The following is a 15531-nucleotide window of genomic DNA, read 5'->3' as shown; positions in this document are numbered from 1 at the left end:
ACATGATGTAACAGAAAATGGAAATAGCTAAAGAAAAATAACTTTGCACACACACACACACACACACACACACACACAAACAGAGCTGACAGTTAACAAGTACCTTGCATGAGAACCTCCCTTTGGTCTGGACACTGCCCCTTGTGTCCACTCCATCACTGAGATGGAGGGAGGAGGAAGGAAGTCAATCACACACAGGGTTAAACATCTAGCCAAGCATCTATTTCAGCACTTGGCATATGGTCAGTACCCAATAATTAGCGATCATTCTTACTACCACTTGTAACCATATTACATATGAAAGAAACAAAATCCAAGAATATATGAAGAAACAACTATGGCAGGAGACATTTAGATGATAAATACCAAGACTTTGTGAGGGCTATTTGAGAATGTTTGGTCCGGGCAAGGCTACCCTTTGCTGATCTAAATAGCTCTCCAAAGACCTTTGGGGGTATTAACTCCTGCCCTGGCAAAGGTGCCCCCTACCAGCAGTGGCAAAAGCTGTGCAGGGGCCTCACGAAGAAGAACATCATGCCTGTCGACCCCACGCCTTTGTTCCCCAGCAACGTGCTCTAGCAACAAGAAATTTTTACTGTTGTGCTGGCAAATGGGCATCAGCTCTCAGTGGGCCAAGCTGAGTGCCAACTTGTAAAAGGTACGCCTCAACTAAACTCAAACTGCATTCCTTTCATCTCCCCTTGCCTTGAATAATAGTGTAATGAATCTATCACTGCTTTGGAGTATGTTATACTATTTTTTTTTAATATTTTTTTATTGATTTCAGAGAGGAAGGGAGAGGGAGAGAAAGAAACATCAATGATAAGAGAGAATCATTGATTGGCTGCCTCCTGCACACCCCACACTGGGGGTCGAGGCCAAACCCCAAGCATATGTCCTGACCCAGAATCAAACCATGACCTCCTGGGAGCACTATCTCTATTCGTTGAGGTTTTGCTTCCCCGCATATGTCGACAGTTTGGTACAAATAAACTCACAAAAATTCTTTAGAGGTTTCAATGGTTTAAAACAAACAAACAAACAAACAAACAAAAAACCATGACCTCCTGGTTCATAGAGCAATGCTCAACCCCTGGGCCACACCAGGTGGGCTACAGTATTTCTTTATCAACTTATTAAGAGGCATAATCCCACATGCTACCAGCCTGGGAAATTCCCACAGTGAACCTGTGTTAAATAAATTGCTGACAAAGACAAACTCAGTCTTGGAGCATAATTTTGCACACCCACCCCGCCCCCCCACCCCCACTCCAAAACTTGGCGCCAGCATATTGTGAAGACCGTGATATGAGCAAAGGCTGTGTTCAGAGGAAAGAAAGTGTCATGTTAAGGTAGGTGTGTATCTGACAAGAAGAATGAAGCGTATGTCTCAACAGCTGGCCTGGAATTTGGTTAATGCATAAGGGAAGCATGAGTCATCCATTCATTCACTGAAGAATTATCACACACCTACTGCTTGACTATTTGGTGGGCACAAAGGTGCTATCTGGTAGGGAAGACAGACATGGATCTACCGCCAGAACTGCAATGAAGGAATCCCACTCACAGCCTCCTCCCTTCCCTCCTTGAAAGGAGTTTTGTTTAGTTTTTCCATTAACAGTAAGTTGTCCCAGGGAGGAAAGGAATAACCCAAATGGCTTTCCTGAGATCTGAATACGAAGGCCACTCAAAAAGAGCATTTGAGCCTGGACAGCATAGCTAAGCAGTTGAGCATCGACCTACGAACCAGGAGGTCGTGATTCGATTCCCGGTCAGGGCACATGCCAGGGTTGCAGGCTTCATCCCCAGTGTGAGGCATGCAGGAGGCGGCCCATCAATGATTCTCTCTCATCATTGATGTTTCTCTCTCTCTCTCTCTCTCTCTCTCTCCCCCTCCCTCTCTGAAATCAATAAAAATATATTTTTAAAAAACAACACAAACAAACAAAAAGGGCATTTGTGGGAGAAGGGGGTGAGCAGTATACTTCAGAGGCAAGTTATTGTCTTAAAATTATGAAGGCCTTGAATTGCTCACAAAGATTCCATCCTATCAGCACCTTCACTCTGGAGAAAGATTAGGGAAGAATCTGTTAAACCAAGACAAGGGGAAAACTGCCTCATCCAAGAGGCTTCTAGGCCCCCAGTGTGAGCTCACAGATGGACTGAGGGAGGGGGCATCCAGGAACCACCTGAAACTGTGTGCAAAATTCTGCATTTTCATCACATTCTCCAAGGGGCCCATGACCCCTCTACCTTTAACGAAGTTCAAGCAGAAGTCTGACAGGTATAAACTCAAATTCTGGTTCTTTTGCTCATTAGCTATATGACCACCCAGATGAGTGGAACAAGTTACCCAGTTTTCCAGGGCTTCTTTTTCTTCATTTTAAAATAGAAAAGATAAGGCCTAACTCGTTGTGAGGATTAAACCAGATAAGGCATGTTAAGCTTCCAGCATAATCATGTTCATCCACCCAGAAGGAGGACAGCAGAACGCTGTTAAAGCTTTTACTATTGTAAGGAATGAAATCTGAAACCATATACACAAAGGACAATGACAGAACTTAGAGCCCCCCAAACGCCATCAGTTCCCCACATCTGACATTTTTTTTATTATTATTATTGATTTTTTTTACAGAGAGGAAGGGAGAGGGAGAGGGAGTTAGAAACATAGATGAGAGAGAAACATCAATCAGCTGCCTCCTGCACACCCCCCACTGGGGATGTGCCCACAACCACAGCACATGCCCTTGACTGGAATCGAACCTGGGACCCTGAAGTCTGCAGGCCGATGCTCTATCTCAGGGTCCTCAAACTACGGCCTGCGGGCCACATGCAAATACAAATACTGTATTTGTTCCCGTTTTGTTTTTTCACTTCAAAATAAGGTATGTGCAGTGTGCATGGGAATTTGTTCATAGTTTGTTTTTAAACTATAGTCCAGCCCTCCAACAGTCTGAGGGACAGTGAACTGGCCCCCTGTTTAAAAAGTTTGAGGACCCCTGCTCTATCCACTAAGCCAAACTGGTCAGGGCACATCTGACATTCTGTAACTCAACTTATAAACCTCCCCACAGGAGTAAAACCACACTTACTTCCAGGTGATCATGGGACTACACTATCGTGGCAGATGGTTGGTGAGAGAGACTCAAGGACATCTCTAATTCTCTCCATAATCCTATCTAATAAAGAGGGAATATGCTCATTGACCCTCATGCCGTCACAAAGATCGTGGTGCCCACAGCCAATAAGGAGGGAATATGCTAATTGACTGCCCTGCCCTCAAAGATGGCAGTACCCACAGCCTTAAGATGGCAGGGCCCAGTCCCCTCAGCCCCGCCGAGCCTGCCCCCAGGTGGGCCTGGCTGATCCGTGTGCCTGCCTCCAGAGATCCCCCAATCCCCTCAGCACCCCAGCTGCCCAGGGCCGGCCTGAGGCACAGGCAAGCCTCGGATGGCAGCTGCCCAGCTGCCCAGGGCCGCCCGACACTCAGGTAACCAGGGCCGGCCGAGGCTTGTGCTGTCGGCAGTGGCAGCAGCAGAGGTGTGATGGGGAGTCAACTTCCTCTGATCGCCTCCCACCCCTGAGGGCTCCCAGACTGTGAGAGGGGGCAGGCCGGGCTGAGGGACCCCCGCCTCCAGTGCATGAATTTTCATGTACTGGGCCTCTAGTAAGAGAATAACATCTCAGATTATTAGCCTTTACATTTACTAGAAATGAGGTGAATTTTTAAAAAAGTAATGAGGTGAAGGTTGAATAATACTCCATTTCTTTAAGTAAACACATTTCCAAATTAATTCTGTATTAACTTGTGTGATAATATATTATTTATTCTAAAGTGCATACTATCTCCATATCCGTATGTACAATTCCATACATATTTATATGGCTGGTTCTTAATTATCTAGTAGACCCAATGGAAAAAGTAACAGATAATCTATAAATCAGAAAATAAATCCTTGCTCACTTATAATCAGCTTTGGACTTTGGAAAGCATTCTTTATCTGATAGGGGTGGGTGCGGAACCTTTTTTCCTGCCAAGGGCCACTTGGATATTTATAATATCATCCGTGGGCCATACCAAATTACCAACTGAAAAATTAGCCTGCTATATTTGGTCAAACATTTAATTAACTCACCCCTACTGCCTTGGCAGGGCCACACCAAACGATTTCTCAAGGCCTTATATATACGGCTCACCGACTGGATGTTCCCCACCCCTGATCTAAGGGAAGAGGTCAACTTAAGATTTATATTTGCTTCAGATGGTTCAATAGATCTAACTGAAAATATTTACTGATCCATGCCTACTAGTATTGGTCAGCCTTACCGATTTCATAACATACATAGCTGATTTAATAACTACCGGCCCAAAAGGTTAAAAAGTTTGCAGGTAATTACACTTTTACCTTACACATATTCCAGCTATTTTTAGAGTCCAAATGAAAACAGCTAGTACAGAAGGAAATGCGCTTGAAATTCTTGAGGTCTACTCAGGTAACAGTCACGATAAGGTCAGTGGATATTTGGAATACCTGAGACACTAATTTAAAATACAACACTCTGGAGGCCAAGAACACTTTCTAAAGTTGCACTTGAGAGTAATGGCTTGCATTATATGCTTGATTCCTCTCCCTTCCAACAGATCCCTTAGCCAAAAATGTTCCCGTCGGCCAGAAAACACTGTAAGACTCATTTGTTCAAAGTTCAGCCAAGTGGACACTCCCAAGTGGATACAGCAATCTTATCTTAGGGGGTTGTTCAAACTAGATCATTTTCTAAGTGTTTCAAAATAAATCCCCAAAGTGAAAAATAAAAGGCTAAAGAAAAAGGTGCTTTTCAAGTTGTATTCAAAACTTTGTAGTAAACGTTCAACTTTCTCCAGGAAATAAAATCATGCAGTGAATAAAGGCTGACTACACTGAATTGCTGCCCATGCTTATCAATCTAAATTCAAAAAAAAGACTCTTAGTTTAAAAATAAGTAGACATTTATTCAGCAACCATGCACTGTAAGGCACAAGGCACCATACCAGGCAGTGGTGACAGAACAGTCCTACTCTGATGTAGCTTATGTTCTAAAGAGAAAAAAACCTGACTTATGTGTGATGCACTTCAAATACAATTGAAAAAAAAAACATTTTCTGAAGACCTGTGATAAACCACAACACAGTAACCAAATATCAAAGCCTATCATTATCATTTTAAAATGAGAGGCCATAGTAAGAATTTCTAAATGTTGCTAGACTTTTCCCCTTATTCAACAAAATATTTTGGAGGTTATTTTAGGAGTGATTGAGTATTGCTCTCAACCTCAAAATTGTAGTTATGTATATATACCATATAAGGAGACAACAATGAGGAAATACACCCACAAAACTCAGAAGTAGTTGAAAGAAAATGCCGTCTAAGATTTAAGTTGTAAAACTAACACACAGAAATCATAGCAAAAATTATGCAAAAGCTGTCTTCAAAAGGCTTTCAGGGTTTTATAACTTCCCTTAGAAATTTAAAACTTAAAAACTCCAACCACATGTAAATCCTAGCTGAATAAGGACTTTAAGACCAAGGAAGGCTCCTGTAAATAAGAGATTGCAATGGGCCTAATTAAAACCCATGACAGCATGATAAAAATGTGATTATCAAACAAGATTTTTAAAGAATTCTTGAGAAAGACACACACTAAAGAAAACATATAAATCTTAATCCAAAATTTCCTTAAAACTTTTTTATTTTTAATCCTAGTGGCTAAGTGAGGACAAGAGGGAAGAAATGGGCTAAGAGGGAAGTAAAAACCTATCGAGGCTCTAGTTTAGTGGTTCTCAACCTTGGCTGCACATTAGAATCACCTGGGAATCTTTTTCAAATCCTGATTTCTGGGCCTCATCCTCCGGAAATCCTGTTTCTTTGTGATGGGGTGGGGGCACAACATAAGTAACAAAGAAACAGAATTTCCGGAGGATGAGGCCCAGAAATCAGGATTTGAAAAAGATTCCCAGGTGATTCTAATGTGCGGCCAAGGTTGAGAACCACTGCAGTTGTTTAGGGCAATGAGGCAGTAACATTGTAGAAATTAATTTCAGTTGGCATGAAACAGTGGCTCAAATACGACTGCCAAATTACAGTGATCTACTAAAAAGTTAGCCCTTTAGTAACCAAAGAAGTGTGATTACCAGCGACCACTGTACTTGTTTGTACTATAAGAACATTTTATAAACAAGCGTGTATTCTCTCAGTAAATGGAAGAAACAAAGATATGCACAAAAGGAAAGAGTTAATTTGAAGAAGAGTGGGTCGGTCACCACCACGTGGAAAGGGGAGTCACAAATGATAACGGTAATGAAGAATAACACTTACTGAGAGTTCCCTAAATACCAGGTCCTCTGCTAACCATCTTACATTTGACATTGAATCCTCACAATGACCATCAAGTAGATACTGTGATTCTCAATTTCGAGAGAAGAAACAGTGGGCTTGGGAAATTAAGTCCGTTTGCCCAAGGTCACACAACGTATCAGTGGCAGCACTGGCCTCCAAACCCAGTGTTTTGATTCTGCTGGCAAATGTGTTCATCACCCTGTTAGGCAGGCTTCTCAAGAGGCCAACAGAGCCAGTGCCCACCTTAAGCACTGCCCAGAAAAACTACTCAGACTCAAAGGAACTGGAGGCAGTCCATTATGAAGATAGGTAAGGTTTTCAGGGCAACCTCCATTCTCTCATTTCTTGCTCACCAAGTGGCTTTGGCTCCCAAGTGGCCTGCCTACAGGAAGATCATGGCACACTTACTCGGGGCCCTTGGTGGGTTCACAGCTGGGCGTTAATTACTGAACCTGCACCATGGTTATATATTCTTCTCAGTGAGCTGGGGTGACACAGGTCTCCCTCCCTGAGACATTCAGCTTTTCAGTCTGACCACTTCCCTCTACAGCTGTGGGCAAACTACGGCCCACGGGCTGGATCCGGCCCGTTTGAAATGAATAAAACTAAAAAAAAAAAAAGACTGTACCCTTTTATGTAATGATGTCAAAAAGTTTGCCCCCCCCCCCACCCCTGCGAGTCTAGAATGTGCCGATTCCCATGGGAGACGCTGTACCCAGATGACACCCCCCATCAAACCTCTATAACTTACAGTTTCAATACTGGAGGGAAGATGTCCTAATTCCCCTTAAATTCTATAAAGCCTTTCACAGCTTCTTTGGAAAGTGTTGTGAAACTCAGAATGATATGTGGAGAATTTCAACAGCTCTGAGAGGCTGTTGCTATAATAAACAGCTATATTTTCCTATGAGGATAACTGTTTTCCCCTTTTTAAAAGTCACTTTCCATAGTTCAAATACGGTGAATTCTGAAAACAGCTAACAAACCTAAGTCAACTAAATTGCATATATTAACCTTTGTTATTAAGTTCTTAATGTATTGTAAAATACCTCAGACAAAAAAAAAAAAAGACCGAAAAGCAAACATCATATACCCACACATCCAGCTTAAGAAATAAAATACCGCCGTAACCGGTTTGGCTCAGTGGATAGAGCGACGGCCTATGGACTGAAAGGTCCCAGGTTCGATTCCGGTCAAGGGCATGTACCTTGGTTGCGGGCACATCCCCAGTGGGGAGTGTGCAGGAGGCAGCTGATTGATGTTTCTCTCTCATTGATATTTCTAACTCTCTATCCCTCTCCCTTCCACTCTGTAAAAAATCAATAAAAATATATTTTAAAAAATAAAAAAATTAAATAAAAAGACATCTGTTTAAAAAAAAAAAGAAATAAAATACCATCAATATAGTTGAAGCCCCTGGATACAGCATTATAACAGTACATTGTGGAGCCCTTGTAAGTGTATTATTGTGGAGCCCTTTTAAGTGTCATAATAGTGAAATGGTACACAATTAGGCAAGAAAAGGAAAGACTTTTTCCTCCCCCAATTTAAATGCGGGCAGTAGCGAAGTTTATCAGCCAAATCTATATACTATGATGATTCTGAGTTTGCTTGATGGGAGAATAGTGCGAGACAACATACCAATATCACTTGGTATGAATCTTATAAGTGACGTATGGACACAAACTCAGAACAGGTGTTGCTGAATCAGGTTATTTCTGAGCAGTCATTCAGTACAATCAGGCCTGGGGCTTGAGCCATCTGTTTACATGTTACAGCAAAAAGCTTCTGAAACTTTGTAAGGAAAAAATTTGCTCTACAAACTAAGTTCCTGACCATGACTGCCATGAAATCTTGGGAATGGTGGGACAGCCTGTGCAGGGGCAAGACATTTTCTAGGGATCACATCTGTTCCCTCTCAAAGCATTCTATACGCTTCTGTTAAAAAAAAAAAAAGAAAATCATTAAATTCCCACATCTGTATGAAGTTGCTTGTTCCTGAGTCTGATCGCCTTAAACAAGAGATAGCAAGCTCGCTGCACTTCTGGGCTAACAGAATGAAGGCAAGGCCTGTGGGTTCAGATCAACCTGTATTTACTGAGCACATTCCATGCCGGGTACTCTGGGCACAAAAATAAATTAACCACAGTTTCTCAAGACGTTGACTCTGTAGTGGTTGTAGGCAGATCTGGTGCGTGAGGAAGAATTACAGAAAAAAGGAACCAAAATAGGGAGGAAAAATGGGCAAAGGAAGCAAAAACAATGGAATAAATGCAAGTAAACAGGAGCGGTCGCTGAGGCCAACTCTTCTGGTTTACTCTCTCCTCCTAGGACTGCTCCATCTCCACTTCCCTCCAAGGCTCCCCTCCTCTAATTCAACCCTGCGGGTCTGCTACAACTTGTTCCCTCCTGGACAGCCTCCCACCTTCTCACAGCTTTGATTAATTAACTGATCTCAGCTGGTTATTCCAAAATCTCTTCTCTCCAGCCTGGATTCTCACCTGAGCCCCAGACCCACAATTGCTCTGCCTGCTTAACATCTCAATTGGCATCTCAATGTCAATAGTACTTTCAGAGCTGCGCTCACCGCACCGCTCCTTTCCCCCTCAAAGCTACTCTTCCTTTTACATTTCTTCTCTCAGTTAGAGCTCCCACCACTTACTGGAAACCTAAGTATCAACCTGGACCCCTGGTAGACCTTCCCCAACACTCCGGAGGCGGGTCCTGAATATCGCCTGATTCCACCCACTGTGTCCATCCCATCCAAATCCAACGGACCACCATCTACACCACAACTACTCCTCTCTAATGATTCCCCAGAGGGCCCTCTCTTCGGAAAAAAACAATCATCCCACACCCGTTTAAAAATCCTTCACTAACCTCCCTATTACTTTCAGGATAAGCCCAAACCCTTTAACAAAAACCCGTGTTATAGGGCCCCTGCCTCTCCCTACTCTCCTCTCCCCACTTCAGGTTCCAGGTAGATCCCCTGCTTCCTGTCTTTGGCCCTGTCCAGTTCCTTTGTTGGAATAGTCTTTCCCAAACCCTAATAGGACCACCCTGCCCCATTCTTCAGGTGCCAGTTCAGACATTCCTTGCCCTGGGAAACTCGCCCTTTACTGCCGAACCCTATTGTCTATAGCGCCCTCCAATTCCCCTATCATAGCATGGACCAGGACTGTTTCCTACTGGTAGCAACACTAGGGTAAGCTCCTAATACATATGTGCTTGGCATTCAGGTCTTTAATACTGAATCATCAAATGATTGGATGGTCACCAGGGGCACAGTTTATCTATTACTGACTATTTATGAACTACAACATCAGTGGGATCTCCAGTTAGGAAGATAGACATTTATGTGGAATAACCAGTTTCTCCATCTTTCTCTTACCCTAGAACCAGGTGGCCAAAGGGTGGAAGGATCCTAGGTTTAATTAGAGCCCTTTTCATCAAAGGCCTTACATAGCATTTAATTGAAGCCACTGGGTGGATACTTGAGGACTCTACAATTTCCTATTGACTAGATGAGGGGTTTTCCAGGGCAAACCTCCCTATGGTCACTATAGCAGACTAGTGATTAGAGCAGGGGTCCTCAAACTATGGCCCGCAGGCCACATGCAAATACAAGTATTGTATTTGTTCCCGTTTTGTTTTTTTTACTTCAAAATAAGATATGTGCAGTGTGCATAGGAATTTGTTCATAGTGTTTTTTTTTTAAATTATAGTCCAGCCCTCCAACGGTCTGAGGGACAGTGAACTGGTCCCCTGTTTAAAAAGTTTGAGGACCCCTGGATTAGAGCTTGGCTTTACCAGCACAGCAAATCACACAACCCCTCTGAGGATCACCCTTGCTATCCCCATGGTTCAGATGAGGAAACCGGAGCCCAGAGAGGTCACAGAGCTTGCCCAAGTTAAACAGCCAGAATTCAATCTCAAGCAATAATCTTGGCCTGGCCTAGGGAAAACAATGAATGTTGAATGAATGAAGTCAGTACACGTATAGATCAGGATGACCCCCATTTGGGATTATATTAGAAAAAAGAAACTTGATCATCCAAAATGCATTCATATTTGATTTTTAATGACATATGGGGGAACATATAAACATTTTTAAAAACTCAGGCACTGTAGCCCTGGCCAGTTTGGCTCAGTGGATAGAGCGTTGGCCTCCGAACTAAAGGGTGCCGGGTTTGATTCTGTTGGTGGCGGGGGAAGCACATGCCTGGGTTGCGGGCTCGGTCCAACATGCAGGAGGCAGCCAATCAATGGTTCCCTCTCATCATTGATGTTTCTATCTCTCTCTTCCTCTCTGAAATCAATAAAAATATTAAAATTTTTAAAAAAACAAAACCTCAGGCACTGTGCATTCTCTTTTCTCTCTTACCCCCAAGGAAAGACCTCTTGTTCTGTATCTATTCCCTCTCCTGGGACTGTGGGCTAGCAGGCTAATTCAGGTATCATGGCCAGGGACATGTGTTTGAGAACGCGCAGCCAGCATCCAGTCAAGTGGCTGGGACGTCAGGAGAGAAGCCAGCAGGCTTGTTTGTGGCTTACCTCCCGCAGCTCCAGCCTTTGGGCCACCGCCTCCAGGCTCTCCTGACCTGTGCTCTCCACAGACAGCGTGAACTCCACAAACTCATTATTGAGGAGCTGGATCCGGGCAACCAGGCAGCTCTTGCTGGACACCGTGTAGCGCCGGGTGCGTTTGAGTTTCAATCCGAATGGCAGTGGCATCTTCTCTCTTCAAGAGCGGAGGGGTAACGAGGGAAAGGCAGGGCCACCAATGCAGCGGCGGTGCCCGGGGAGGAGGGCGCTCCCTCTCCTCTCCTCTCCTCTCCTGCCGGGAGCGTAGCACAGTCCCCAGCTGCTCACCCAGCAGCTGCTGCCGCCATTAAAACGCAACTGAGTCTCCACGGGCCAGGCGACGGGGGCATCCACACCAGGGCTGAGGAAAGGAACACACTGGTTATACGGGCAATGGCAACGCTGGACTTGGCTTTTTAAAATCAACATCCATAAAGCTATATCCAGAGAATAAGCTTCCCCCCTCCTTTGGAAAAGGCAGGCATTAGCAGGGCTGGGGAGGCGCTGGGGGAGTTGGCATGAGAGCTGCGTTAGCGGTAGCGCTGGGGTCAGCGTCCACCCCTCACTCACTCCTACAGAGAGTGGCAACCGCCTGCGGCTGTTTCAGGATTAAATGAGATAGCTGGCTGGCACTACTGTAAACCCAAATAGAGTACCTCGCATTAGTGGTTCCGTTTCTGTTTTGGATAAGGTGGGCGGGTTTGGGGTTGTGTGTGTGTGTGTTTTTTTTTTTCACAGTTAACTCTTTTTGGCTCCCCAATACTCCACACCTGAGAGCCTTTAGTCTTTAGGTGAGTTAACTACAAAACACCTCCAAAAGAGCTACGTCCAAGCCTCAGCCGCCAAAGGCAAATTAACCCCGAACCCAAATGAGAGGAATAATCCCCTTGAACATATGGCAGCTGTTAGTTCAAAGGAGGCGAAGCGCTTGACAAGCATTTGGAGAAGCCCTTCTGGTTGCTAAATAGTGACGTCACCAAGTTGGTTGATTGGTAAAGAAATCATGAAAGACCTACACACGCTTGTTATCAGATCACCATGTGGAGCAAGTGCTGAAAAGCGTGGCCCTGGCTGCTCCGCGGGAGGGGACGCCTAAGGAGGCGGTGGGCCTTCTCCTAAGCGGAGCCCGGCCCAGAAGAGGCGGGCGAGGACTTAAACGCCATCTGGCTTCACGAGGGGCGGACGGGGTCCGGCCAGCCCACGTGGCTAAGAACACCAAGGAGCGCTCGGGCTCCGACTCCTCCCGGGAAAGCGACCGGCGTTGCCATGCCAACGCGCAGCCTCGGCAGCCCCGGAACCCTCCGCCCCGGGCAGCGTTTTCCGGACGGACGCGCTAGAGCAGGGCCGGGCCGGGCCGGGCCGGCTGCTCCCCGAGGGAACTTTTAAAGGACCCAGCTCGAGCCCCTACAAGTGCTGAGGTTTGGGCGCGGGCCGTTTGATTCCGGTTTGGAGCCTCGCGACTTCAACAACGTTTTGAGTCACACCTGTTGATGGCAACTCATGGGCTGAAGCGGCCACCGCGGATTCTTACATCAGCCGGCTGTCCTTCCCCCTGGAGGAGCGGACAGAACCCCGGGATAGTCCCCACCCTCCGCTCTCGTCTGAGTGGAGGAGGATGAATCGTTCCTCAAGGCTCGGGGGTGGCGAGTGGCCCTGAACTTGGGCCCGGAACCGCGCGGAGAGGCGGGGTGCGCCCCCACCCGCTCAGCAGGCAGACACGGAGCCCGGGCCTCGCAGCTTCACCCCAGGATGGAAGGAGCTGGGGTCCAGCCCAGACGCCTCATCCCAACCCTTTTCCGCTCTCCGGAATGCGTCCCAGCCCCAGAGTGAGGGGCACTCGGCACGTGGATGGCACCCAGCTCTGCCGGCCAACGCTTGGTAATTCCAGTCCGCAAAAGCGCGTTGCGTCTCTGGGCACCGGGCAGTGCCGCGGGCATCGCGAGGAATCCGAGGCGATCCTAAGCCGTCGCTGCCCTTGCGAGGAAAAGCATCTGTACTTAGATACAGGGATGTACCGCTAAGAAGGACCCGATCTGGCTGGCTTTTTGTTTGTGTTGCTTGTGTTTTGGTTTTTGAATTCTGGTTATTTTCAGAGAGCCAAATAAATAAATAAAAAGAAAAGTTTAAAACAAGGAATAGAGGAGGGAGGCCAGAGGGAAAAAAAAGAAAACAGGAACTACCTACAGCACTGTATTAACAGCATTTCCTGAGTGACTTTTGTAGGTAAAAGCATCATACTTCTACAGGTAAGGAGGGAAGTAGAAAATAAATATTATAAAAATATATGATCTCGCCCTGGGCGAGAACTTTTAAAGGACCCAGCTCAGTTAGAGTGGCATCCTGATACACCAAGGTTGCCAGTTTGATCCTCCCTTAGGGCACATACAAGAAGCAATCAGTGAGTAAGAGGAACAACACTGATGTTTCTCTCTCTCTTTCTTCTCTAAAATCAATGAATAAAATTTTGAAAATAAAAATAAAAAGATATGCTTCTCCACCTGCAGTTTGTAATGCTCTTTGTTATATCAAGGCATAAACTTAATAGATAGTTCAGGCAAAATGGATAAAAATCAAGAATGAGAACCTTGCCCTACCCGGTTTGGCTCAGTGGATAGAGCATCCGCCTGCGGACTGAAGGGTCCCAGGTTTGATTCTGGTCAAGGGCACATGCAGGGGTTACTGGATCCATCCCCAGGATGGGGTGTGCAGGGGGCAGATGAACAGTGATTCTCTCTCATCGATGTTTCTCTCTCCCTTCCTCTCTCAAATTAATAAAAATGGTTTAAAAAAAAGATATGAGAACCTTAATACTTTTAAACTAGAAAATTTCCTGGTGAGCCAGTAGCATTTGTATAAGTTTTAAAAGATTGCATATACATTAACATATATATACTACATACCCTTTCATGAGATGAGGTAATGCATTTCAGCTTACTACACAAATGATAGTAACTGAAGAAGGATTAAGTAGTGGACATGAAGGACAAGATATTGCATATATGCAGTTGAAAGATGAATATTTGTGTTAAGGGTGTTCAAATATGGTAGTCTCTTCACTACAAAGGAGAACTATACATCGAAGGCAATAGATAGGACACAATGTAATTATTAACTTATGCTCTGATTAAGCAAATGCAGAGTGAAACTTTTCCTTTATCCCTGAGATTTGAAAAATTTTACATCAGGGATAAAGAAAAGCCAATATGTTCTCTTTATTTTGGTAAATGTTAATGTAATCTTAAAAGTTGAAGGTGTGTGTATCAGGTGCATTTCCCACCCCCCACCCCCAAGATCTAACCATAAGAATAGCTTGCTTTTTGCATATATATTTGCATATATATGTATATATATTATTTTAACAGTAGGAGATATATATCCTATATATACTGTTAAAATAATGTTTTGCTATTAAAATATACTGTTAAAATGTTTTGCTTAACCACAAATTTATCAATGACTTACACATTTTAACTTTCTTTTATGTACAATATTTGCAACCAAATGATGTCACAGAGTTATAAATGTTTGAGTAGAGTAGAAATTTTGGATGCTTTGGGGAGAGTCTCAGGTGTAAAATAATATGTAATAATTTGAAAGGTAGTTGGGTCTGGAGTTATAAATTACCTAACTACTAAAGTAAACAATTCATAATTAGCTTTGGAAGGAAAAAAATTCCAAACCATTCTGTTATATAACAAGAAAGCAAATACATACTATATTCTGTTCAAGTTTTCAAAAGACAGAGATATTTGTAAATTCATTTTAATGTTTTCACATCCCCTCTCAAACTTTCTCAACTGCACTTTAACTGAATCCTATATTTTCCCCCCTTGCTGATAAGGTCTCCACTATATATATTTTACCAACGAGGCTTTAAAATAAAATAATCACTCAAAAAGATATTTTTAGAGTAATATATAGATCTATAGCATTCTAACCTATGTTTCTCATGGACCAAATATTTACACGTAGATACACGAGACTAAAATGCCCTAGAAACAAAACAAACAACTATTTTCAGAGTAAAATTGCTGTCATATCCGACACTAAAAAAAAACAAAAAAAACTGTCAGCAACTATCAGGCATACAGCGGTTGTCACTTGGAGCCCACGGAGTGTTTTGAATGTTTGAGAGCACACGCTATTATTATAAGGCTTTCTCAGCAAAAGAGAAAATAAGACGAGCATGCCAAGAACTTCTAATCAGCATTTGCAGAAATCACAAGTCGGAATTTGCAGACCCAAGAATTCTCTTTTCCAGAGTAAACACTCCTGACTCCAAAAACAAAACCAGTCGTCGCCAAACAGTCCTTCCCCGCTCCCCTTCTCCGCCAAGCTATCGGGCAAATTTCTTCGCACTTCAGACTCCGGGAGGCACAGAGATGCCTAAGACCGAACACCCTGCTCCAGCATGGAGCCGCCGCAATCGGAGGAGGAGCTCAGAACAGACCTTCCAGCCCCTTTAGAAACGACTCAAGTAGATCGCGGGGGACCTGGGGAAGGGAGACTTTTCTCTTTGTTACGCTCCTGCCATCCGATCCGTCCGTAGCCGGGACCCGTCCCCCAGGGCTGC

At 44.3% G+C, this 15531-nt stretch overlaps 1 protein-coding gene across 1 annotated transcript in view; it reads right to left on the bottom strand.

Moving 5' to 3' along the window:
• Positions 1–11339, bottom strand: part of PTPN21 (protein tyrosine phosphatase, non-receptor type 21) — a 65345-nt gene extending 54006 nt beyond the window's left edge. The window contains exon 1 of the mRNA XM_015571307.1: positions 10929–11339. Within this exon, the coding sequence (XP_015426793.1) occupies positions 10929–11108 (180 nt within the window). The 5' untranslated portion in view covers positions 11109–11339. The remainder of the gene's footprint in view (positions 1–10928) is intronic.
• Between the last annotated feature and the right edge of the window lie 4192 nt (positions 11340–15531).

The sequence above is a fragment of the Myotis davidii genome, unplaced genomic scaffold, assembly GCF_000327345.1.
Source record: "Myotis davidii unplaced genomic scaffold, ASM32734v1 scaffold732, whole genome shotgun sequence".
Classification (NCBI taxonomy): Eukaryota; Metazoa; Chordata; class Mammalia; order Chiroptera; family Vespertilionidae; genus Myotis; species Myotis davidii.
Note: the sequence above shows the minus strand (reverse complement) of the source record. Positions and strands in the feature narration are given on the sequence as shown.